Source organism: Xiphophorus hellerii, chromosome 16, assembly GCF_003331165.1.
Source record: "Xiphophorus hellerii strain 12219 chromosome 16, Xiphophorus_hellerii-4.1, whole genome shotgun sequence".
Taxonomy (NCBI): domain Eukaryota; kingdom Metazoa; phylum Chordata; class Actinopteri; order Cyprinodontiformes; family Poeciliidae; genus Xiphophorus; species Xiphophorus hellerii.
The window spans coordinates 25,316,991-25,344,408 of NC_045687.1; the positions used below are offsets into that span (position 1 = coordinate 25,316,991).

The 27,418-nt window shown below is 37.4% G+C and overlaps 1 protein-coding gene and 2 long non-coding RNA genes across 3 annotated transcripts; 2 read left to right on the top strand and 1 right to left on the bottom strand.

The window, feature by feature from the left end:
* The first annotated feature begins 11,493 nt into the window (after positions 1-11,493).
* Positions 11,494-26,537, top strand: LOC116735895 (uncharacterized). The gene is made up of 5 exons (XR_004342454.1): positions 11,494-11,504; positions 21,131-21,724; positions 22,038-22,281; positions 26,088-26,192; positions 26,505-26,537. It is a non-coding gene; the product is annotated as an uncharacterized LOC116735895 (long non-coding RNA).
* hoxb9a (homeobox B9a) lies at positions 11,573-21,116 on the bottom strand. The gene is made up of 2 exons (XM_032588055.1): positions 20,418-21,116; positions 11,573-14,635 (listed from the first exon to the last, which is right to left on the bottom strand). Exons 1-2 carry the CDS (start codon positions 21,010-21,012, stop codon positions 14,400-14,402), a joined length of 831 nt encoding a protein of 276 aa, XP_032443946.1. The 5' UTR covers positions 21,013-21,116; the 3' UTR covers positions 11,573-14,399.
* Positions 24,049-24,993, top strand: LOC116735897 (uncharacterized). The gene is made up of 2 exons (XR_004342455.1): positions 24,049-24,826; positions 24,921-24,993. It is a non-coding gene; the product is annotated as an uncharacterized LOC116735897 (long non-coding RNA).
* Positions 26,538-27,418: the final 881 nt, after the last annotated feature.

The window sequence follows — 27,418 nt, forward strand, 5'->3', positions numbered from 1 at the left end:
TTGTTAGGACAGCATTATTTATTTATGTTCTTATTATTCATATTTTCAGCAATTGACCATCAAGAGATCTATTAAAACCAACGGCTCCATGTTTAAAAATAAAAACAATTGGAAATATAGAGCAAAACATAATTTGGTCTCATGTTTGGCTCCATGTTAGTGTGAGATTTTCAAATATGGTTCACAACTACCGTGATTAATTCACGAAATATGTTTTGTGTTATGAGGCAAGCTGCGAAGTTACCTGCTGCATTGGGTAAACATTCAGCCCCAAATGTAAATGTAACGTTATATTATTATTATTATTATTATTATTATTATTATTATTATTATTATTATTATTATTATTATTATTATTGTGACAGCTGTCATATTAAAGCTACGCTTCTAATAATTTGACCCAACAAATATGTGCTTCGGTTATTCCCTTCAGTCTGATTAATCGGACTCTTCCGACCCGGTCAGAAGCAGCAGTAACTTGTACACAAGCTGGAATCATATCTGCATCGCATTCCTTTAACAGGATTCCTCTGCGCGGGTTGAACATGTGCGGCGCAGCCACTGCAGTTGGAGCCGGGCACACTGATTAAGTATGTACAAAAACGAATAAAACATGGACAACCTTTGCTTTCAACTCAGTTTATGCATATAGAGAACTCCTTCAGATCCACGGGGAAGAGGCACATGTCGTAGCTGTGGATCTAAACGTTACAATGGAAATTCATTTGCAGACAGAATAAATATAAGGACGTCGAACTGAGAAACATCTCGTTGCTGTATCTGGCACGAAATTATAGAGAATATCTTTACACATTTACTTAAACCCCATTGTCAGTTGAAACCCCATTGCTGATTTAACTTACTCTAAATCACAGGAGAGAAAGTTTCCTCTTGGTTAATGACGACATGTTACAAAAGAACGGGACTGGAGGCAGAGATCCGCAGATGGTGTTCATGTGAGGAGTGTTTGGTGACGAATAAGACCGTAACATCACTACATCAACAGCAAACTAACATCAGATTAATGAGTTGGATCATTGACATTTCCTTCAGAGTCACGTTTGAAATCAGGTGTAATTTTTTTAGGAAAACAAGCTTGAATTCGTTTACATGGTGTGAAGTATTTAATTTGATGGAGTTTAATTCAAGGCATTTCAGCGAACACCATGTTGTTTTCCTTGGTTAAAGTCCATCACTGATTTGAAACTTAGGCCAGATCACAAGGTGTCGAGAGATTTTCACAATACATCAAGAATATCTGAAGAAAAAAAAACAAACATCTTGTTCTGCATGTGGCAACCGCTGATTTCTGTCTCACAGGCTGATTGTGAAACGGATTCCACTTCTTCCTGAAAGTCATTCTGAAAACAAAGGCGTGATCTCATTAATGAAAGCATGAAACACAAAGAGTTACACTTTCCTAAAACCCATTACATACTCAACACGGAGTGCTGACTAACTCTCTACCAGGACAGATAATTGAACTGCTTTTCATATTGTACTTGCTAGAAGATTTTGTAATTATTATTAAATACATAACACCTTATTATCATCTTTAAATCAATAGAGCTATTCTTGATCCTTTTGAATTACCCATTCACCATTTTACAACATTACATTGACACTTTATTCAGGGTTCATTTCACCATATTTAGAAAATAACAATAAATGCATATTTATTAGAATCCATATGCTACCATTATTCTGTTTTTCTTTCTTTTATTTCTAAATAGTGATATCAAATATACAAAGAAAAATATTATACAGATGAACAATTTCTTACATTGAACAAGAAGTTTTTATTATTATTATTGGACCACAAAAATCAAATACCCTTTATCTTAAATGGGGTATTCCATTGAAAACATTTTATGCATTGGTAAATTATAGGAAGAAAATTCAGTTTGAGAATTTAATTCAGTCAAATTCAGTACTTTCCATTTAAACACAGGGATAATATGACCATTCCTTTAGCAATTGGAACATTCTTAGGAAGAAAACTTTTTTCTGGCTTTGAAATCGGGTACATTTGGGTGACTCTAGACTCGAGCATCAATTTCTTTGGACAGAAGATCTCCAGCAGAACTAACCTCATTAAAGGTGGCCACTAGGAAGGGGATTAGAGAACATATGAGACAGACTCATAAAAGTACCAGGCTAGGGCTGCATTCAGTCAGACTACTTTTTGTGACTGTGCAGATTATTTAATAATACTTAGCTCACTTGTCCATGAAGCCTGATGACACCAGTCAAGCTGCAAACACAGAAATATGGAAGCCAGGTAGCAATTAATTTAAACTTTCTAATTTTAGAAAAGACATCAGGTTTGAATAACTTTCATTTGTTTTTTCTTATTTCATTCACTGGGGAAATTTCAAGATATTGTTGACCAGAGCAAGCCCTTGAAGTACACTAAAAAAGAGACCAATGTGGTCTCTGAGTAAAACTGAAAAACACAGGTGATATTTTTATTCTCTATTCTGTTTCCAGTTAGAATCTAAAACAGACTAAAAAGTCTTCCTCAAACTTTGCTGCAATCTATCTATCTATCTATCTATCTATCTATCTATCTATCTATCTATCTATCTATCTATCTATCTATCTATCTATCTGTCTGTCTGTCTGTCTGTCTGTCTGTCTGTCTGTCTGTCTGTCTGTCTGTCTGTCTGTCTGTCTGTCTGTCTGTCTGTGTCTGTCTGTCTGTCTGTCTGTCTGTCTGTCTGTCTGTCTGTCTAGATAGATAGATAGATAGATAGATAGATAGATAGATAGATAGATAGATAGATAGATAGATAGATAGATAGATAGATAGATAGATAGATAGATAGATAGATAGATAGATAGATAGATTTGTTTCTTTGTTACATCAGAATAAAAGAACCTGAGCAGGAATAAAAGCAGTTTTCCAATCAGCCATCCAAACCAACCTGGCGCTTTGTGTTTAATTAGTTGCCCAATAACTGATTGTGGAAACCTTTTCATCCTCCTATCAAGGATTTTTGTTAACTGACGATGTGTCTTTTACATCAACGGTGAGGAATCTACAGTAGGTTCAGTCTTCTTGGCAGAAGCAGTTTCATGAGTGAACTGCCAAGGTTATGTCATGGTGGCATCTCAATCAGATTTAAATCTGGACTTTGACTAAGCCACTCCATACCCCCCCCCCCCCCCCACCTCCACCCCCCAGGAATTCAGATGTAAAATTTTTAGTATAAATCTGCTCACAACCAAAGTGAGGTTGAGCTTAAATTCTTGAATTATTGTCGTTTTATGCCAGAGCCTAGAATTTCTGGTTTTATCAATTGCATTCAGTAGTGTCAGGTTGCCTAGTCTGGAAGTAACAAAGCAAGTTCAGTCCATCAGATTGCCATTACCAGGTTTAGCTTTTAGTATAATATTTAGTGTGTCAGATGCTCTGTTAATTTTATGCCATATAACACTTTTTAAAAATGGCAAATTTTCTTTGGTCAGTAACCAGAATATTTTCCCAAAATTCTCATTAAAAAAATTCTGGTTAGTGCTAAACCGGCTTGTGTTCTTTCTTATCTAGTTCTCATTATCAAACCATGAAGTCTGATCTCTACTGCTGCAAGTGACATACTTTAGATGTACGTGAGCATGCACTGTTATCCTTTGCTGTATTTTCTACAGTTAAATACCACAAAATGCCCAGTAAAACTACCATAAGACATCTTTACAGGTAGTTACTGTAATTTGCATTGCATTATGGGTATAGTACATAGTATTACAGTAACTTACTGTATGTTTTGAATTTGCAGTAATTTACTGTTTACACATTACAGTAGTGGTACTGTACTTATAATATACAGTAAGAATTATATTTGATTCCCAACGGTCATCATACACTGTTAGCCTTTGCTGTATTTATTACAGTTAAATACCACAAAATGCCCAGTAAAACTACCATAAATAGGGTGACCATATTTTCAGTTGGGAAAACCAGGACACGTTGTAGCGAGGGGGGTGGGGGGGTCTGAAAGCGGGGAAACTCTTTTGTAAATAGTAGGTAAACATACATTTGCGCTTTCGTATGTTGTTTTCGTACTGACAGCCACGCTATCTATCTTCTGATTAGGAACAGGGCTGCCCGCACTGACGCGGCTCAGGGATTACGTCACACGCAGGGCCGTGCGCAGTGCCCTAGTGCCTGTAAATATAATGGTCCAATGAAGGTAATTTAAAAAACAGGACATTTCCTCACTTTCTAAAAAAACCCCGGGACGCCCGGGACAGGACGTGAAATACGGACATGTCCCGGGAAATACGGACGTTTGGTCACCCTACCATAAGACATCTTTACAAGTAGTTACTGTAGTTTGCATTGCATTATGGGTATAGTACATAGTATTACAGTAATTTACTGTATGTTTTGAATTTGCAGTAATTTACTGTTTACACATTACAGTAGTGGTACTGTACTTATCATATACAGTAAGAATTATATTTGATTTCCAACGGTCATCATAGCTGCTTCATCGTGGTTCCCTGTTTCTGTATTTTTACTCCTTTAGTGGTTAACATATTTTTAAGGCAGAAAGAGAGCATGTACTTTTGTTTTTTTCACATCCTAGCTAACATTAATATGCAGTTTATCTAGCTACGTCATCAAGCGTGGCTTCGCTTCCAACTGTTTTCTGATGACGTTTGTTTTAAACTCCGAAGCTTTTTCTCTCCAAGTGCAAGTGCAGCTCTGTCTCCGTGCTGTGGGCTCACACTGCTTCAGCTCTTCAAGACAGGTAAAAAACCACTTCTTAGAAAACTGTTTGAAGCCAAAGCCTAGTCTGGAAATGTACATTTTAGATGGAGTTAACGTAACTTATAGCATCATGCTATAATGCTATAACTTAGCATTATAGCATGAGCTCGTTTGTGCTGGTTAGCCTGGTAAAATAACGTTACCTTTACTAACTCTGGTGTTTTATATAACTGGCATATTGCAACCTTATAAGTTACGTGTCTGTAAATGAGGTGAAAGATAGGAAAATATGATGGTGTTACTTTTTGAGCTGGTTCGGAATTAACGTTAGCAAAGGTGCTAATTTTACCGCTGAAGGTTTTAGCTTGACTTTTACCGCTTAATCTTCCTCGGGCGGCTTTGGGTTGAGATTAGCTCAGTGCTGATTGTCTGTTAGCATTGTTGTTACATCCTTTGTCGAACAATATAACCTTAACTGATAATTGATCCCCCCCCCTTCTCTCTTTTTTTTTTTTTACATCTAATGACTGTTCATTTGTTTAAACCATGATCTTGCAGATGTTAAAAGTGCAGATTAGCTATGTAGGTCAGCAAGGATGAATTTCTAACTTTGTTCTTTTTTTTCTTTTCTTCAGATGACCTTTTTTTTTAACTCCTAAGCTTTTTCCCTCCAAGTGGCTGTGCAGTTCTGTCCTGCTGACTGCTAACATAGCTTCAACTCTTCAAAAGACAAGACAACAGGTAAAAAGACAGCTCTTCAAACATATTTGAAGCCACAAAATAGTCTGGAAATGTAGAGGAGCAGCTAAGCTAATCTATAACTTTGAGCTTGCTACAGCTGGTTAGCCTGCTAAAGTACCATTACATCTCCAACATAGTGTATAAGAGTCTGTAAATGAGGACAAAGGTGAAAAACATTAAAGTAGTTTCTGTTATTTTTTGAGTTGGTTCAGCCACAGTGGCAGGTGGACAAAAAAGTTAATTTCCAACCCTGGTTACACCTAAGGACTGTTCACATGTTTAAACCATGCTCCTGTAAATTTAAAGTTAAGTCAGTACTAACAGGTGCAACTATGTACAGGTGTAAATTCTGCAGCATTTGTACTTCAGAATTTACAGAATTTTGTAGTCATGTGAAGAAACATCAACACACAGCTAATTATCGGTTTGCATGTGGAATAGAGCAATGTCCTGCTTCCTTCAGAACATTTTCTGCATTCAGGTCCCACATGCACAGGAGTCACCGCCATTGTAGAAGTCAGACTGAACACTTGTGGAATGTAATGCTTTAAAAAATGCATTTAGCCCCACAAACTGTCATTCACATCCGCTGTTTCAGAGTGGTAGCAGGATGTAGGAGTAAAATCTAGTCTAGTCTCCGGGATGAGGTTCTCAAAAACCTGTTGTAATCTGAGTGAACTGGCCCTTTAAATATAAATTACTACCAGTAATTCATATTTAAGAGAGTTTTCCTTTTATGTTTTAAAGGTATCTTCCACCAAGATGTCTGTTGAAATGGAAATGACCTTACCCACTACACCAAGGGTAATCATGCTTGGTAAGAGGAATATTTTCTATCACTATAATTTTTTCGTAGCAATGTATGTAATTGTTATGGTAGTCTGTACTTTTACTCACTAGCGTTAGCCTGACAAGGGTTTGTCTATTTTAGGAAATAGCTTGATGTCTGCAACCCGGTGGATGGTCAGTATGGAGGAGAAGGTATTTTTCCAGCCTGAGCAACTACATGACTTTGCCAGCGTCCTTGCTGTCTTTTTTGGGTCATATTCTGTCTTCAATCTGGAGTATCAGGAGTCAGCATCCACCACGCTGGAGATGATACAATGGCAAGTACTCTACACCAAGCCATTTATGAATTAAATTTAATGACAGTTTGACTGATGATGAAGAACCATAGCTGATTGCTGTATTGTACGTCTTCATTAAAAATTACAATTAATATATTTTATTTCTGTTAAAAGATTCTTTGTGAGGATCAATCCAGATGTTGGTACCAAATGCACAGCCAAAGTCGGTACAAGCCGCAAGACGGGAAGTCTTGTCAAGAAGAAAGTAGTCAGTGTCAACTCCCAGATCACCACCTTCTTCCAACAACTTGCTGAATTTGAATGGAGGACTTCCAACTAGGTAAGTATTTTACCAAATGTAAATGTTTATTATTTTGTTGTCTTTTCCTCCTATCTTGCATGCTCTGACTTTACTTTAGCCTTTTTAATATGATTTTAATGATTATTTATAAATGCCATGTGATTCCTACACAATAGCCCTTTAGAGTAGCCTACATCTTTTCTGTGTCCGTGGTAAAAAGTGGATGTCGCTGCATCTCTTAATAAATCACAGAAATGTATAAGTGTGTAGTCGTTTAAGTGTGGTGTATTTTTATACTATGCAGTTTTCAGTTTATTAGGCACACCTTTGCAGTAATCCGTCAGCACCAACAAAATGACTAAAAAGATTGTTGTACTTCATCGTCCCCTTGGGGACATTTGTAGTACGCAATCTTTTGAATTACTGAAGACTGACTGACTGACTGCTTTTGCCATAAACAATCCAAAAACCTGAAGTGAAGCCAGTCCTGCTCATTCTTTATGCAGCTTCTATTATCACTTCAGTCCAATTGATTTTTTTTTAAAACAAATTATCAACTTAATGCTGCTTTATGACAAAGATTTTATGCATGTGAACATTGTCACTTCAGCTTAATTTGTCAACTTCCTGTCGATTTGAAAATGTAGATAACTTCCTGACCATCTCATGACCTCCCACATTGTCTGTCTTATTCTTTACAGTTCAGCTTCCACAAGATGGATCCCACTGATTTTGTTTGACGAATGGAATAAAAGTTCTTCTGATGTAGGAAATGTGTTCTATGGTTTTGTTGTTTTACAGCACATTATATTGTATTGTGACATTGTTTTTTATGACATTGCGAATATGTAAATGGATTTTATTTCTACAAATCTGCTGAAAATAAATACCTGTTATTCACAGTACTTGGACTAAAATTTCTTTTATGAAATTTTTCGGTTTATGGTAAAATATTCTTATCTTAAAGAAATGTAAACTTTAATTTACAGTAAAACTCTGACATTATGTTGTGAAACAAGTTTACAGTAGACCAGCTTTACTATAAAATACAATTACTGTATTATACTAGAAACTACATTTACAGTAATGCAGTTATAACTGTAAAGTACACTCACAGTAAAAATTAACTGTGAAATATCATAACAGTAAAGGTACTGTAGAATGGTAATTACAGTAACTTACTGGCAACACTGTTGCCAGTAAGGGTACTGTTGCCTTACTGGCAACAGTGTTGCCAGTAAGAGTACTGTAGAATGGTAATTACAGTAACTTACTGGCAACAGTGTTGCCAGTAAGGGTACTGTTGCCTTACTGGCAACAGTGTTGCCAGTAAGAGTACTGTAGAATGGTAATTACAGTAACTTACTGGCAACACTGTTGCCAGTAAAGGTACTGTAGAATGGTAATTACAGTAACTTGCTGGCAACAGTGTTGCCAGTAAGTTACTGTAAAATTACAATAAAAGGTCTAACAGTGTGTTTTTTTGTCTTTTTTGTGATAGGGAACTCTTGAAATAACTTTGCTGGGTTTAGCAAGAAAAGTTTCCTTTTTTTTTTTCAGATAATGGCTCTGCCGCTGGTCCCAAAATATTTGGAAAGGTTTTCATCAAGATGTCGATTATTTCTTTTCTCATCTGTTCTAAAATCTGTTTGCACTAAACTAACCTGTACCATCTTGACATATTTTAGCATACATTATGTTTTCAGATAGGTCCTCCTTAATTTATCCTTTCATTGTAAAAAAAAGATTAGTGACAGTTAATTCGTAATTTAACATTGGGCAATTATATCTCATTGTCTCATATGTTACATTGGTCCACTTTGGTTACAAAAGGTTTATTATTTGTTTCCTTTTTTAGACTGAATTTGGTTTGAAAAGGACATTTTGAGGACAAAATCAAACATAGATCTATAAACTATGTGAACTTTCTTTGACCTATAATGAAAGGGAAGTAAGAAGGAGACTTGGATGAGCCAGCATGTGTTTAAAATATGTGTCTCTTTAGTTGTACACTGAAGCCTAAATGAAGAGGGTGTCTGTTGGCTGCAACACCAAAAGACCATCATAAACCAATAAACACCCCCTCACACACAGAGAGAGTGGGGGGGGGAGGAGGCATGCAGCTTTTGTCTCTCCATGGGAGAGCAGGCCTTGGATGGAGGCTGGAGGAAGGTTTACAGCTGGGGAACAGGGCTTGTAAATTTCATGAATCTCTAACCCTGCTAGCTACTTTAGAGTGCTATATCATATTTCATACTGTAGACTGCAGTCATGGAACTTGTAATCTAAAGTAAAGTTGATCAAACATAGGTGTTTGCCCGTGATAATTCTGTATGTTAAAATAATTACAGATATTTCAGAAAAATGCTAAGAAAACTGCATCCAAATATTTAACCAATCTAAAAACAGCTTATTGTATTGATGCTGCAAATTATCAGCAACACAGAAAGAAGCGTTCAGGTATGCTGGTGACGTTCTGAGAAAACACTGGCCTACATATATTTATACATATGACCGAATCCGACTTACCAAGAGCAGAGTAGAATTACTAACAAAGCAGATCGGTTCATAAGACCAGACAGAACACATAAATAAGGTGCTGAAGTTTAACGTTTTGTCAAACTTAAATAAATGGTAAATGCTTTTGGACTTTTATCAAGACTTTATGGATTTCTGTAGCCAGTACAGTTTAAGAGTTAAAAATACCAGGTAAACTTAAATATCTAGTTGGCTAACATATTAATAATATGCCTTCTTCCAACATTTCTGACATTACAACACAGGAGAATTTCTTCTTTGGCTCAGTTTCTCACCTAACTGGTTGTCTGTAACTCCTGTCCTTCTTCCATGCGTCCAAGCAGCAGCTGGTAAAGCTACAATATGGGTAAAGTTTAGGCCATAGCCTTAGTGGCAGTGCAATACAGTCATGTAAGTTTTCAAATTAAGAATTTCTGTGTGTATGTGGTTATTAAAACACCTCCCAGCTTTTCTAAGATAGGAGAAATGTCAGAGTAAAAATTACAAATAAAATTGAAGAACTATATTTTTCAATTTTGGGTAGCACCACTGCATGTCCTCAGTAAATCCAGTTATCATATTTAATACAACCAAATGAGATTAACTGTTCATACACATCAATGCAAAATTGTGCTTTTTTATGCCTTCATATTAAACATGAGAGGCACCACATGTTGATTTGTTGAAAATGTCCGAGAACTTCAACGTGGTGCAGTTGTTAACACGTTTGTCTTTCAGCAAGAAGGTTCCAGTGAATGAGTTCAGATCATAAAAGTCTTTCTTCATGGAACTTTCAAGTTATTTCAATTCCTGCAGGTGTTTTCTCCAGGTACTCTGGCCTCTTATCTACATCCAAACTGTTTCAGCTATTAGGTCATTCTGAATTACTCCTAGGGTTGACTGTATTGTTTGTCTCAGTGTTGCCCTGTGATGGATTGGTGACTCATCCAAGGTGTACCCTGTCCATTGACCACTGTGGTTGGGAACGAACAGCCCCCCTTGGTATGGATATATAGAATAAACAGATAGTTGTGTTTACGTATATTATCTCCAAGGGAATTTACATACACTTTGCAGACACTATTGTTTATGTAACCTGCTAATTTATAAGTGCTAAACTATTAAACTGTTTGGGCAAGACAAGCAGAAAAAATAACCAAAACTGCAGGTTTGAGTTTACATCCTGCCAGCACCCACAGTTACTGCTTGAACTCAGAAAAATGACATTTGACCAGAACATCTTTAGCAACAACTACAACTGATTATGATATTCAAAGCACTTTTGAGTAGTTTCTGTTTGCTATGCTGTCACTTTAGAGATCATCTAAGTAGTAAAAGAAGTTTTTGTTATTGCTAACATTTGTTCTGTATATTGTTGAAAAAACTGGGTGCTGTGTTTTCAAAGTTGTGCTTAAGCAATAATAATAATAATAAAAAACATCTGTAAGATAAGCAAAGACATGTCTTACTGAGTCAAACAATGAGACCACATGATGGATGTACAGGATGTTTTGACAACAAAATAGGGCTTTTATCAGAAATTATAAGTTTTCACTGAATTGTTGCAAATTGGAAACATTCTGAAGTGTTGTGGTAATTGTTTGAAGTGTGATGAAGAACTAGCCGATGTTTTCTAAATTATGCTTAAACAATAAAAAAAACTGCAAATGCAAAAGCCTTCTTAACTACACCTATAAAACAACTGGAAACATATATGTAAGGAGAAGTAATAACAGCCTGGAAATGCTAATCATACTGTGGATCAGCGTCGTTCTGTATAAAGACAAACAGGAACCACAATGGCATTGCAAACTCCTAATGGATGCATGATGAGGCCCCCAGTGAATGCATTTGTCATCTATTTGTGTGTGTGTGTGTGTGTGTGTAGAGGGAATTATGATTTCTTTTGGTGTTGCAGCCAGACTGACGCCCTTTAAGCTCCAGTGTACAGCAGCAGAGACCCGACTGAGGAGACATATTTGAACCACATGCTTTACTCATCCGAGTCTTTCTCAATGTCTCATTCTGTTCTGTATCCATCTTTTGAGTTTTTTCAAAGGGTGAAAAAATAAGAGAGGTTCCCATTCCTGTCTCATCCAAGTTTCACACTGAAAAGAACGTTCTAATTTATACAAATTAATTGCTGTTAATCTCTTTCTCTGTAAAAAAATTAAAATAAAATAAAAAAAATTACAAAAGGAAGCAGAAACCAAAACAGTCAGACTGGCATAGGGTCTTAAATTTAATATGAATCTATGATGAGCAGCGCCAGTGCACAAAGCATGAAATACAATGCAGAGAGAAGAGGGGAGGTAAACATACAAGAAGAAAAGAAAACTAAAATAGGAGTTTGTGTGCTCATTAAGAAAGATTCTTACTGTGACCACATGACTTAGATTATATGGATTAATTTCAAGATCACTGGCCAGATTAACCCACAGCAAATCTCAACATACTCATTTTGTCAGGAGAGCAAAAACTAAGACAGTATCCAACACAAAGACTTTAGAAGTTAAGAAACCACAGTAAAAGAAATGAGTGTTTAAATTAATTCTGTTAGCATTACTTTATCTTTATCATATCTTTTCCTCTCCTCTTTTCCAAAACACAAACAGTCTAACTCATTACTGATCACTATCAAATAAATTCACAATAAAATACACAAAAAACTCATCAGACTGACATCAAACTATATAATTCAGACAGCACAACATGGACAACAAAAAATAATCCATAGTACAGCAAGATAATGTGTTTCAAAAAAAAATTATATTCAACATATTTGACTTATTTCATCATGAAACACAAGGTTACTTGCTTTGTGTACAATAAATTAGAAATGTTTCATGTTAAGACATTTTAATTATTTTTCTAGCAATATTTCCAGCAAGCAATGCCTTTAGATAGATTTACCACACAACAAAATAACCTGTTCAAAATGACTGGAGGCATGCACAAACCATGTAAACATTTTCTCTCATAAATGGAGGGTGTGATGCTGCTTATTTTAAAATTTGTAGCTCTTGTCTGGATAGGACCGTTCTAGTTGACCAGGTTACACTCCTCCACACTCACACACACCCAAACTCACGCCTTCATGCCCCAGCCCCGTGTACACCTGTGCTCACACACACACTCACCTACATTCACTTGCTGACACTCAGCTCACCACTCTGTAAGATAAGCATGGGTATATCTTACAGGGTACCCCCCACCACAAACACACACGCTCATAAACTCACTCACACTTATTTGCTCTTACCAGCATCTGCACTCACACAATGACACTCCACTCACACAAGACCTTCCCAAATACAAACAAGATCCCATTCATGTCCACATTTCACACAACAGCACAGAGACAGAAAGGTTGGCCAACATAGCCACCACCAGTTTTTGATTGAAACATAATAATCATAAATGTTTAGAAGATATTCTCAAATGATAATGGTCAGAACTATCACGTTAAAACAGCAGCAGAAACAAACAGGAAATCAATCCTAAGTATCACGGTAGTTATAAAAACATGTTCAGGAGTTAAGCATCGGTGAATGATACCAAATCATTCAAGCAGTCCTTACTTACAGGAGTTGAAAGCCCTTTTTGCAGTAAACTTCCTGAAATAACAAAAACCTTGCATAGCAGACACTAAATATTTTGTATGTAGAAAAATAGAGAGAATTTCTTCTAAAATGCAACTTGACAGCACAGTGAATAAAATCTGGACTATGGCAATGCGTTGTTATTTTCCTTTTGCCGACTGATGATCTGTGTATACCTCTTGTTGTTTGAGGGCATGTGCAGCTCTTGTTGTTTAGAAAGCCACCAAATCTATAAATGTCCTTGTTTTAGGAATGTCAGAAACTGGTGAGAAACTGGTTTTCCAAAGCTGGCGCCCTTCTCCAGTGGTTACAGGCCAAGAAGCAGGTCACTCCCTGGACAGGTCAGTTCAGGATGAATGTTTTCACAAAGACAATATCTTTTGTTCGAAAAATAATTGAATAGTCTTTGCTTGAATTTGTGGGTTTGTACAGTTTAAATTAAACAAAATTTAAAACAATTGTACAACTTTAGAAGGCCATTATTATTCATACGTTAGCAATACATCTCAGGAATAAAGGTCTGTGGGTGGTCTTTCATTTTCGGATACAGTTTCTCCACTTCTATGTGCTTCTGTTAGCGTCATGTATCAAAAATAAGGAATAGCACGGTTTGAAAGCAAGAAAGATTCTGTTTTTCTGTTATCAATCTACTTCTGTGTTTTACTTAGTTATTAAAATGTTTACCAGCTTCCTTCCCTTTCATATGTACTTATGGTGTCAAGTACTTATGTTTTTTACCACGAGACTAGTGATGCCTGCATTCTGTATGGAATCCAGTTAATTGAAAGTAGAAAATGCCCATAAGGAACTGCTGCTTGTGTGTACGATCAACCTCATTTATTAACATAAGCTTAAACGATTTCAAAGTTCCAGCCTTCTTACAAAACATCTGAATATTTTAAAACTTTACTTCTACTATAGTTTGTCCAACACTTTTTAGGGATGAAGTCGCTTTCTGAGGGTGGATGGATTACAGGAAGTGAACACTGATCTTCTTTCAGATGTTGGTGGTTCTATAAACTCTGGTCCAAGCCAATGGACTTCCCACATCCCTTAACTATAGCTATGTGTTCATGTATTTAAGAAATAGATTCAAACTCAGTTCACTGATTTCATTAAAAGCTTTGTATGAATCTGACTTTTTCTTGCATATTTTGAATACTGTGTCAAAGCCTTCTGGTTTATCATTTGAAGAGTGTTACTGGCCTCCTGACTGATGGAAATGAAGGTTGGTGTACATGTCTGTTCAGAAAGTCCATTGTATTCTGGTTATACAAAAAAGGTGCTTCATGATGGATTAACTATCTGGTAGGCAATGAATCTGTATGTGTGGGCGTGTGTGTGTGTGTGTGTGTGTGTGTGTGGGGGGGGTGTAAGAGAGACCGAGAGTGAGAGAGAGAGGGATAAAGAGAGAAAGTGGTGAGTGATCATTTGTAATGTACTCTTTAGTCCCACTACTCCTTGGTCTGGTCTTTGCTCTGTTTCTTCATTTTCATTCTCCGGTTCTGGAACCAAATCTTAACCTGCCTCTCTGTCAGGTTCAGTGCGCGGGCCACCTCATGCCTCCGGTCTCTCGTGAGATACATGTTGAACAAAAATTCTTTTTCAAGCTCTAGGGTCTGGTATTTCGTATATGGACACCTCTTCTTCCTGGAGGAGCGTGCATGAAGCCAGTTGGCTGATGGGTCATCTGTAGGAACACAGTGAGAAGAAACAAAGGAATGTGACAATGTATGTGAAAAGGGAGTGGGGGAGGAAGGGATATGTCTGCCACATCTAGTGTCAGAGAAACACAAAACCAAAGTGTTAACATGTTGGATAAGTGAGAGATTACAGTCTGGCTTCATCAATCATGATTTCATCATTGCAAGCAATAGCTGAAGCTGAAAAAATGAGCTGGGAAGCTAACCAATTACAGAACTATAGTCATGACCATAAAAAACTCTCCCATCAAGAGTTTTTTAATGCTCTTGATGGAAGTCAGGTGTTTGCTTCATCATTCAAAACACACAATTCTGATATTCAACACATAAAAATGTCACAGAGTAAAAGGAAAAGATTGTAGTTCAACAAATAAATAGATGTTATGACTAAAAATATTTCAGAATCAAGAAGATTATTTCCCTCGATGATTACAAGCACACAAAAACACACCCCCACAAACACACAGAGGCACACACACACACCTACATGCACACACACACCCCCATGCACACACACAAGGAAGATGAATTACAGCTCTGTAAAGCTTTCATTATCATTCTTTCTCTTCTGGGACTATGAAGATCATGTTACGGAAGTCACTGCATTACCTCTGATCGTTCCTTTAGGAAGCAGAAAAATATCTATGATGTTAATGTTTGGTTTTTATTAAATGGTACATTTTTCACATGTTTGCGTTGATAAAACCTAACAGAAAACAGCAGTTAAATCCTAACTATCAGAAAAAAAATAGCTTTATTTCTGTTATTTTAGTTATGAGAAAATAAAGGTTACATTTGCCTTTTAAATTAAATGAAACAACGTGAGACTTATATAGCGCTTTTCAACCCTCAAAAAAGTATAGCATCTTTGAGAACCTTCAAAGGATTCTCATAGATGCTATACAATAAAATAAAAATGCATTTTATGTAATTTATTTCTCTTGCGTCTTCTTGGAACCTCTAAAGCGCCGAGACATAAAAAAACAAAAGTGAATGTAGATCATGTGTTGCTTTGTGGTAACATGGATGTGAAATACTAAATCACATTGTGTGGTATATAATTAGGGCCTTTGAATTGAATATTCCTATTTTTGAAAGGGGAGAAAACCAACACTTACTTTCTTTCTCAACATTATTTTCCCTCACAATGTGGCCAGCCTTGTTTTTCACAACAAACTATGAAATCCTCATCCTCGGTGTTTTTATTGCTTTCAGATCGATGCAATTAGTTAAGACTTGTTTTTCAGATATTGGCCTTTTTTAGGACTTGGAAATGTCTGTTCTCCAGTAAAGAAATGTTTACTATGAAACGTCTCACCTAGGCTGAATTCTGAAAGAAAATGCTTCTACATTATTTTAAACCTTAAGATTATCCCTGAATTTACAGATGGTGAAAAGTATTAATATATTTGTAAATGTAGTTTACTATACATACTGATCTAACCTGATGTTTAAAGAGAAAAAAAAATCTTTTCAGTATGGGACGGGAAAATTCTTATGGATTTTGGGGGAAATGCAAAAGTCTTGACTGTAATTGTTGCAGTCTAAAAGCACAAAAACTTAAGAACGTAAGAAGAAAGTTATTTTTTTTCTGAATACCAACTATAGCTTAATATCGGTTTTGGCTTGATGGGTCATCAATTTTTACCCAATCTCCATGAGATTCTGCAATCAACCAGGTATTGAGTCAGTAAAGCTTGAAGCTAAATTATTTCTCTGTGCGGAAGACTTTTTAATCTTCAGTGTTCAAGTAATACTACTATTACTATTACTAATACTACTACTATTACTACTACTACTACTACTACTACTACTACTACTAATACTACTGCTGCTAATACTACTACTAATAATAATACTACTGCTGCTGCTGCTACTACTACTACTACTACTGCTACTGCTGCTACTAATACTACTACTACTAATAATAATACTGCTACTACTACTACAACTACTACTGTAATAGTACTGCTGCTGCTACAGCTACTACTACTACTACTACTACTACTACTACTACTACTACTACTACTAATAATAATAATAATAATAATAATAATAGATGATTTTATTCATGTGCATTTCATCTTAAGCAATGTTTTAATTTTAATAAGCTAATGTGCCAAATAAGGAGGAGAGCCATGTTTTATATTTTAAATGTTAAAATTAGATACACAGTGGAACTTGATATATATAATGCAGTGTTGAAACAGGACTAATAGACCAACATAGTGCTGCAGCATCAGACCCATTTGGATCTGAATGATAGGTGCCCTATTCTCTATTCTTCCTGTAACCAACAGTTTCTATCATTGAACATGTCCTCAATACCCTCTGGAATCCATTTTCTCCAGCATGTTCAGAGTGTCCAACGTGGCCAGCGAGCAAAAGATCGATTACATTTCAGAGCAAAATATAATTTTTGCAAAAGAGACAAGTATGTATATGTGTATTGGTGGAGATTGGGTGGGGGTTGTGCAGTACTTCTAGCAAACTGTAAAGTGGGTCCTTTGCATGCCTTGGGTGTATTATCACCTTGAGACTCATTCATTACTATTGGAGCAAGGCCACGACCATGGTTGTCACCAAAGATGACAAATGGGGGTGGAGGAGAGTGAAAGGTGTGCTTGTGAGTGTAAGAATGTGTGTCTATGTGTTTGAGTTGTATCTATGCCATTCAACCCATGCATCAGCCAGGTAATGTGTGGTTTGTCCACAAGAAGAGAAGATGGACACTCATGTACAGTGATGAATAATGCTGCTGTGTAATAGTTACCTACCACTGACTAGGTAACCATATGATGTGTGGCCTCATTGATATTTATATGGAAACAAAAAAAATAATGTCAACAGCTCGGGCCAATTTCTTCTGCTTTTGCAATTTTCTTTTAATAGTTCCAGAAATTGACCCCTCTTTTATCCCAAAGGCACAGTGTTACATCTCGAAGTCGTATTTTATTTTCCTGTCCCTGTGTCCCATCTCTCCCCTTCACCAACAGTAACATGCCAATTAATGGGGTTGTTCATCCAGTGTTAACATAATTCACTTTGGGGTAATAACTGTGTGAGTTTACCCAGCAGCAGCACAAGGACTGAAGTGTGATTTGGTAGTTTATTCTGGGTGGCTGCCCAGCTCCCATAACGCAAAGAAAATTCTGTAGCTGGAAAGAGACTTTATTTAACATTTTGTGACAACCATCCTGTTGTCAACATATATTATGCATATAATATTTCACCCTTTTTACTTACTGGAAAGTGAATAAGACATGCATTCAAAGAGTCCAAGTTAAAGGTTTACTGTATCTGTCACGCTGTCTTCTTCAGACTCTTGTCTTCAAATTAGAGATTGTGACCCTGGAATCTTTCCTCTGCTGAAACCAAATATTTTAGAAGCAGGAAGTTTTGCGGTGTTGCTGTTGAGTCTAAGTTGAGTTGATATCCTGAAATAAAGACTTTGCATATCTACAACTTTCCAAATACTTGACATAAATAAAATCCATTTTTCATTCCTATTTTGGGTTTTTTAATTATCTTTGGTTTTTCTATGTAACATGATCAGTTAAAACTTTGAATTTTTGTTAGCCCATTGATTTTGACCACATAAGCTTACACAATGTTGGACTGAAATTAAATTAAATGTTATATGTCTGTTATTTTTTTTTATATTCATTACTATTTAGAAATCGTTCTTATTGCAACAATGTGATGTTATTGTTTTCTCAGCATGTCAGACATCAGACATCTATTTCAGTCAGCCTTCTGCACTTTTCTGCGAAATTATCAGAAAGTAGATTATAATATTTTCCTAAATTTTCAACATGAGCAAAGCAACTACCAACCATGATCCCAACAAGTCACTATGTATTCAGCATTCTCTGTCAATGTCTCAGTACTTGTTTTGTCAGACCGATTACACCAGCTTTTAATGCCAGAATAGCAAGAGCTCCACAATTATAGCAATGTCCTGATATTCGTATCATTCTGGTCACATTTTTAAAGTTTATTGTTTTATTTACCGTAATAAATTCTAATGAAATCGTCTACATATTAATATGTTCTTTTTTATTTCAACTGAAATAAATAGACTTCTGTATCTTTACAATGAGGTTCTCGGTGCTTACTGAAAAACAAATCTACTGCAGAACACAAGATTAAATAAAAGAAAGGAAAAAAAAACGCTTACGCTTTAAAATAGCAGACAGATAGTTTCCTCTTTTACCAGTGTAGACAGATAAACTTCCCAATCAGCAGTTCGGTCTGGATCGGGGCTAAAGTCTAATAATTCATCCTGGAGCCTGCTGGGCTCCATCCAGCCCTGAACGGGCTCACTGCTTTGATGTATCGCTCGCTAACGTGCTGTAATAGTGGCTGCATTTGGTTGTAGGTGTGTGTGTGTGTGGGGGGGGGGTGTGTACGTGCGTTAGGAGTGCTTTGATAAATTGTGCCCAGTTTTTATGTCTGCTTCTGAAAAAGCCTCTGTTGAGACGGAGTTCCGTTCTAGTCGAAAGCGCAGCATGTTCTGCCCCGATGGAGAGAACAAGACCGAGATGTACATGTCCAAAGAATACGCTTAAAATAAATGATGAAATATTGGAAAGGATTTTTAACTGAAATAACATCAATATTCGACGATAATTGCAGGATGGTGTCTCCATAGTGTTTGTGAAAACGCAGACACGAACTATACAGGCCAGCCAGCAGAGAACTGTGTCGCTTAATTCAACTCAAGCTAATTATCACCTTCCTTTAACTTTAGTCAAAATTTGCGGCGAAAAATAATCACAATCATCACCCTAACTATTTTCCAGTTGACTTCGGTGTATTATCGGGACAAATACAGCTATTCTGCCAGGATCCTTCACGGTCCGTTAAGGTCCGTTCTTAAACATTAAAAAAACTAAACAGTGTCACATCTGAAAAAAAAAAAAATCAGACATCAGACAGGAATCTTAAGAATGACGATATGAAGGTGCTCGGTCAAACTGGTTGTAAACCGAGTCAACGAAATGTAAAAGCTAAAGCAGATTCTGACTGGAGAACAAATCTTAACATAAAAACAAACAAACAAACAAACATTCCTACTTTAAAAACGCCACAAAATTCTGGATCCCAGTAATGTTAAAATCAGTCTAACAAAGTGTCTGTGCTTGGCTTGTATTTTTGCTAGCTGGGTATTAATATCTGTTTCTGTCTCTGTTTTCTCTTTTGGCTTGTTTGTCTCTGGGAGGTGCAGTGAGTAAGAGACCGCTTTACTGTAGCTCTGTTAGTAGATGGAGCAAAACAGAATGGCTGTAACACGGACAAATACTCACAATTATATATAATTGTGAGTATTTTATAAGAACTCACTCTGTCTTTATTCCCAGCAGTCTGTCGGTGTTCGCAATACTTTAAATGCTGTCTGCTGTCTAACCTTAACGCTCCCTGTATACTCTGATGATGGTAGAGGATCAGTCTGCTCTTCTTTTGAGGGAAAACGGTGATAAAATGAATGCAAAAGGTGTTTTAGTATTTTTGAAAGAGGAATCAATTGTTACGCAAATATACTTAGGTTTTCATAGACTCTTAGATGGATTAATAAATACATCTAAGATTGAACGCATTAAAACTAAATGCAATTATATAAATACTCACATGTATATATATATATATATATATATATATATATGAGGGTGGAGGGTGGGAACACTTTCCGGCCCTTTGTTCTTGTTTTATGGCGGCATTAAAGTATTTACTGTCTCCCTCGCATCATTTCCTGCTTTCGTTACTTACTTTGATCCGCGCTGTCCTTGTCTTTACTCCCTTCACAGACATCCTTACTTTCTTCAAATCCTGATCCCTGAATGGAAGTCGGATGGAGGTTCAGCTCGCGTCCCGCCGTGGAAATCGATTCTAGAATGTATGTGGTAGTCTCGTGTTGTCCGCTGATTTTGATGGGAAGCTCCCCGCCTTGATGGCTAAGCTGGGGTTCCAGTTTGACCTGCCCCGCTTGGCTCTGGCCCGGGAAAGACTCGGAGTCTCGCGGAGCGCAGTCCAGCCATGAGCGGATGTATCTTGTGTCTGCGGCGCCTGGGGCGACATGCTGGCCCGGGATGTAGGGATGGTAGACTGCAGGGAGACCACTAGTTCCGTGGTGCGGGCTGAAGGGGCCCCAGGGTGATGAAAAGACCGGACCTTTGGGCTGGAAGCTGCAGGATGGATATGGCTCGGAGTGAGCGTGCTCGGGGTGCGCGGCTCCATCGGTCACAGCGGAGGTGGAAACGGGAAACTGGACGCTGGAGAAGCGAGGCGCGCCTGAGAGTTCGTCGCTATCATGACTTATGATGGAGTCCACGTAATAGTTGCTCAAAGTCCCAGAAATGGACATTCTTGGACATTATCTAGAATACGCGGCAAGTTTACTTCATGCAGAACAAAAGCAGAGACATTAAGATAATTTTGCCACTCTCTTATTTCCCACTCCCTTCTGCAGATTACTTTCAGAGCTCTCTCTCTCTCTCTCTCTCTCTCTCTCAGCCCTTCCCCCTCCCCCATCACCAACTTGCTCAGTATAGGGAAACAAAGTGCTACAGCCTACCCATCGTAAATGTTGGCGGGTTAGTCGGGTCTGTGCAGCTGATTGGCCGGACCTTTACCCTGAGCCTGAAAAAGCGCCGCTGCAGCAAAAAAAAAAAAAAGTATCCCCGCCCGACACCCACCCCCCAAAAAAGAAAGAAGAAAAGACGAGATGTAGCTCCTTCCTCTCTCTCTTTGTCCTCCATCCTTTCACTTCATTGTATTGCAGTGTTTACAGGCAAAAAAACAATAATAAAAAAGATGCCTGTAAAAACTGCGCTATCATTTCTACCGAATAACTATAAATTGTATTCCAGCCGATAGTATGTCTGTGCAAACTACATTCAAACTATGACGGTCAACTAAATGCACTTTTTTTTTTTTTTTATTTGATTTGATGACTCAAACGCAACGTTTGGGTCACGCAGCACGCGCATTCCAGAATGTAAAATAATGACCAAGAGAGCTGTCAGTGCTGCCGTACTGCGGTCAAGCATTTACCTCTTAAATCAGCTCTGTGTTTGGTGGGTATGCACTTAAATCACTATTACACTAACTCACTAGTCCTAATTCATGTTGCGAGAAAAGACAAGTTCACTGAAAAAAATCCAACTGGAGCTTCTGGCATTATTTACTCTCCTCCTGAACTTAGCTTGTAGTTTTTCCTTGTAGCTCTACAGCTGCATGACACTATTTTTATTGGCAAATGAACGTTTGTTAATTATCTTTATTATACCAGGCCCCTCTTGACTTTAAAGGGCAAACTATTTCAGCTACTTTTTGAGGCTCATTTAAAGCCACAATAAAACCTCCAAGGTGATCGTTTCTGTTTTATAGGCCACGGCTCGTGACAGCGCGCACTGAAAGACGCAGTGGGTTCAATGCGCCTTGGCTGGGAAAGAGGAGCTGGAAGGAGGAAAGAGACGAAGCTGCTGGCTGCGAGAAAGAGGAACATTGGGCTCTGATGATCTGCGATACGATCCATGTTTGAGGGCAAACAAAATGACGAAATGTGAGAGCGGACTGGGGGGGGGCTGGAGGGTCCGGGAGAAAAACAAAAACAATTGACGTCATCGGTATGGTAAGTCAAAGCTTTTGATTGTGATTTAACAGAAATTTAGTTCTGGACTCCAGTTGATAATAACTATTAAATCCCATTTGTATGGTACACAATCTAACGTTGTTATTTAAGTTGCATCAAGATAAACTAAGGCGGTACTGCAGCGATGCAGTTATGTCAAAGAAATAATAACGAACTGAACATTGTGGCTTCAGTTATATTATCTTTTGTAATTTAATTTGAATCTGACTTTTTCATTATATTGGAATAAATTGGACTAATCTGAATGTGTTTAGACAGAGAATCGTTTCTGTTCAACTGGATGTAAATTGTTTTGTGCATCACCTTGAGAACAGCTTCATTCGGAAATGATTAAATCTGCATTGAACTAAGCTGTACTAAATTAAGTTAAACTTAATTCAATTAAATTTATTTTCCTATATTCGTTCTGAAATTTTTATGACTGGAACAGATTCGAAAAAAAAAATAAAAAACAACAACAAAAAACCCAAACAACCTTTTTTCCCTCAAGCGACATGTTTTTGTGACCAAATCAGAAGCCTTAATTCCAGAAAGATTTGAAGATATTCGCGATTTCAAATGACGTCCTACTCAAGGTTACACTGATGAAATAAATGCATAAACAGACTAAACTCAGTGTACTTCCTTTTATTTTCGATTGTTCGTTTAATCTGGTACACAACTTTGTCCCGTTAAAGAGCATCTTAAACATGCTTTCTGTATGATTTGTGTCATTATTGCTGAAGCCTGCTTTGCCTTGCAGTCACAGTTAGTATCTTTCCAGTCAAAATGTCCTCTCAGACCGCAGGCTGAGGGAATTTCCAATTTTCACAGGGCCTCCACCCTGTGGGTTTACAGTCATCCAGACAGCGCGTTAATTGAGAACAGCGGAGTGCAAAAAACTTTAAAATGTTATCTGTAGAGTTTCAGTACAGAGTTTCAGTGAGGTTAGAGTGGAGATTTGGGAGAAGCAGACCCCCTCCGCGCATATTTTCCCAATTACTTAATCTGCTATTACATGATAATGTGAGTTTCATTAAAAAGCCAACGTGGTGAGACTTATTCCGTTATTACATCTGGATTTGATGACACATTCAGAAAGCAATGTTTTCAACAGGAAGGTAACGCATTTTCTCGTCAGTTCTTGCACCGCTTGACGCTAATTAATCGGCTCTTCTAGCGAACTTTCCCGAAGACACGAATCAAGTTTGCAGTGGTTCAACACACTCGCTGCCATCACTTCAAGGCGCCTGAAAATTGAAAAAAAATTTCTTATTAAAAGAAAAGGGTTTTCCATCTGCGCCCGAAGACATTAATAGATTATTTTGCAAGCTTCATTAAAGTATTTACAGAAAAATAAATTACCATGAAATCCTTTGTCTTTTAAATCTGCCACTCCACAGAGTTTATATTATCTTCCATATTCTTAGCAATTAACTTAATGATAATTGTTAAGATATTCGGACTAATATGTTTGGTTCCTTGCAGAACCTTTTTTCGGTGTTATTGATATAGCGCAGACTTTCTAGCTTGTGCTTAATTTGGCCTACAGTGGGCATCTTTATTTTCGAAATAAATCTAAAAGCACCGCAGTCATGTTAATTTAAAACAAGAAGTGATCTCCTTTTATAAAACTGGGCTCAGCCAATTTCAAGTATACAAATAAATGAAAATAATAATGTTTAATAATAATAACAATAATAATAATGATGATAACAACAACGACAACATTATTATTATTATTATTATTATACAATAATAATCAATTCTATATTTGAGGAAATTTAACTTTGTTCTCACATTCATTTACAAATAAATGTTAATCTGGAAAAAATAATAATTTTTATAAAAACTCCTCGGAAACTTTGGTAAGAAACAATATTTATCCAAAAATGGGAATTTAGAACAAACAGAAATTTGTTTTACAGATAAGTGATGATAACACCATGGTAATTCAATACACAAAAAAATTGACACAGACCATTTTAATTGTTCCAAAGTAGTTTGTTAGAATTGAGGTTTATCTTCCTGATCACCATCACTACAATCTGGACTAACATCAGGACTGTTAGGATGTCCCTAAACGGCTGGATTAAGTAGGAGTCTTGAGGCAGAGAAACGGTGCAGATCCACTGGGTGTTTATTCACCAACAGTTAACACCTAGGCCTGCTTGCAATGGCCAAGGGTTTCAGCAGCAACAACTCACAATGTGGCCAACATGCAGCCTTTTATAGTCCCTGGCTGCTCCAATTAACAAACCCACAAAAAACAGGGTAAAAAAAATACATACATACACACAAACAAACTTCACAAAAACAACCAAATCTTCAGAATAATATTAGCAAATACTATTCATTTTTAAGTAGTCATTTCGTTTCCAAAAAGACATTTTTATAAATATAAATCCAACATTAAATTTCTAAAGTGCATCGTTCTATTTCTCCCCCTCTTCCATCTGCAATGGTCTCTTCCGGAACCTTTAAAAGGTGTTCAGGCCCCTGGGGAATCTTTTAGCCTGAACACCCTGCAGAGGAAGAGACAGAAGTAAGACACATCTACACAAAGCCTTCAAACATTTCAGTGCATTTCAAACAGTCACAATAATTATATTATCCATTTGTTTGTTTTATTTTTACAGGACACCATCAGTTCCAGCTGAGATGCCACTGCATAAAAACACACAATCAATAAAATACTTCAATTTGTTTGTACCTGTTTCTTTTATCATTCAACACACATTTTAAGTGTTTCCAGCTAAATAATGAAGACCTTCATTACAAGGACATTGCAAAAATATATTCTTACGTTTTGTTTTTTATAAAATCTTTTTATTTTTTATTTTCCCCTTTCAACCATAATAATTCACTAGATAAAATGCCCAACTCACAATAGACTGTAGAAAATATCAGTGATCAAAACACAGTAATGGAAAGTGTTTCAAAACATTACTGGAAAGAAAATGATCCTATCCAAAATTACATTTTTCCATCCATCCATCCATTTATCAACCTAGAGAACAGGTCTGTTTAAATACAGCTGCTACATGTTAAGGGCCATGTCCCATATCACTCGCTTTCTCTGTTTCTTGTGGGGACAATATCTACATGTTCTTATTGTCTAAAAACCTGAGTATTCCCATCTGACTGGAGTTCATTTTAACCAACTATAAAAAAGGTTATGATGAAACAAATGACAGTAGATGGACGCTTTGCTGTTATAACCACTTGGTCTGTTCTCATAATAGATAAAGACATGCGGGTGTATCGGTACTGGGAAAAGCTTCTCTTATATCAAACATCAGACAAGAGAGTAAAAAACCATATGTTTGTTATTGGTACTTTTTTGTCATGCTATGTGAAGGCAGCATGGAGGAGGTGGTGCCATTCCCCCAGGCTTCTCAGCTTGCATTATAAGTTTTATGCCTCTGGAAAGTTTTTTTTTTCTTCTGTTGTTTTTTATTAATGATTCCCAGTGGTACACTGAGACCATAGCTGCTTCTAACACGGTGGCGACTGCAGAACTGATCCCATTCAGGGCAAGGAAAAGAGGGTAGTCAGGTGAAAAACTTGCTGACTGAGAAGTTAGATTTCAAATAAAACATGTACCTATCTGTTGAAAACTCTTAGAAATTCTGGACATCTTTCTAAGCATGCAAGAATCTTGCTGAAAGCATACAGTATTTCACCTATGCTTCAAAAATAATAAACATCATTGTTAGTTCATATTATTTATATAACAGTGTCGGAATGTTTGCTTTTGTAGGGTGATTAAAGTAATGCCTATTTTGTCTTATATGTACTTTCAGATGACTACTGCATAGCAAGACAGAAATATTGCGTGGCTGCAGAAGTGTCACATCTCTAAACAGAGACAGAAGCAGAGGTCATGGAGGGTAGGGCTAAAAGAAAAAGTAAGTTTATGCATGGCAGTAATTATATTGTTAGCTGCAAAGAAAGGGAGTTCTTCATGGTTTTCTTAAATTTGATGTTTTTGTGTTACTTCAGTGTGCTATCTGGCTTTATGACAGTATTACGAAACACTTTGAAAAACATGACAATCAAGTCTTAAGGCACAAAACTTCCCTTAATTACATAAATCATGCTGAGGTATATGCAGAATTTTTAAATGAAATATTTGTCACAGATAAGCTCAGATCTAGTCACATTCTTGGTGTGGAAGAGGAAAAGCCAACAAAATCTCACACAACCTTTGTCATCTACAGGAACTGAACCTCCAACCTCTAATCCAACTTGGATAAGAGGCTCATACCAGCTTCAGCAACTGACAACATCTTACACACAAGACAAGGACACTTGGAATGTGTCTATCATTATATTTTTAATTTGATTCTTTGATTACATAATTAAATAATTAATTAAATATTTAATTCAAATAAAAAATTATTGAATTAAAAAATAATCCCCTGGATTGGCAGACCGGGGTGGTGGTCCCCCTGTTCAAAAAGGGGGACCGGAGGGTGTGCTCTAATTATAGAGGGGTCACACTCTTAAGCCTCCCTGGCAAGGTCTATTCAGGGGTCCTGGAGAGGAGGGTCCGTCGGATAGTCGAACCTCGGATTCAGGAAGAGCAGTGTGGTTTTCGTCCTGGTCGTGGAACACTGGACCAGGTCTACACCCTCGGCAGGGTCCTGGAGGGTGCATGGGAGTTCGCCCAACCAGTCTACATGTGTTTTGTGGACTTGGAGAAGGCGTTCGACCGTGTCCCTCGGGGAGCCCTGTGGGGGGTTCTCCGGGAGTATGGGGTACCGGGCCCTTTGATACGGGCTGTCAGGTCCTTGTATGACCGGTGTCAGAGCCTGGTCCGCATTGCCGGCAGTAAGTCGGGCTCGTTTCCGGTGAGAGTTGGACTCCGCCAGGGCTGCCTTTTGTTACCGATTCTGTTCATCACTTTCATGGACAGAATTTCTAGGCGCAGCCAAGGTGTTGAGGGGATCAGATTTGGTGGCCTTAGGATCTCATCTCTGCTTTTTGCAGATGATGTGGTCCTACTGGCCTCATCAGGACATGATCTGCAGCTCTCGCTGGAGCGGTTCGCAACCGAGTGTGAAGCGGCCGGGATGGGGATCAGTGCCTCCAAATCTGAGGCCATGGTCTTAAGCCGGAAAAGGGTAGAGTG

Bases quoted from the DNA above. Each gene is read 5' to 3' on its own strand.
- hoxb9a (XM_032588055.1), bottom strand. From the start codon at position 21,012: ATGTCCATTTCTGGGACTTTGAGCAACTATTACGTGGACTCCATCATA. The intron at 14,636-20,417 runs GTAAGTAACGAA...GTGTTCCTACAG, and splicing joins CAAGGACAGCGCGGATCAAA to ATGACCCATCAGCCAACTGG.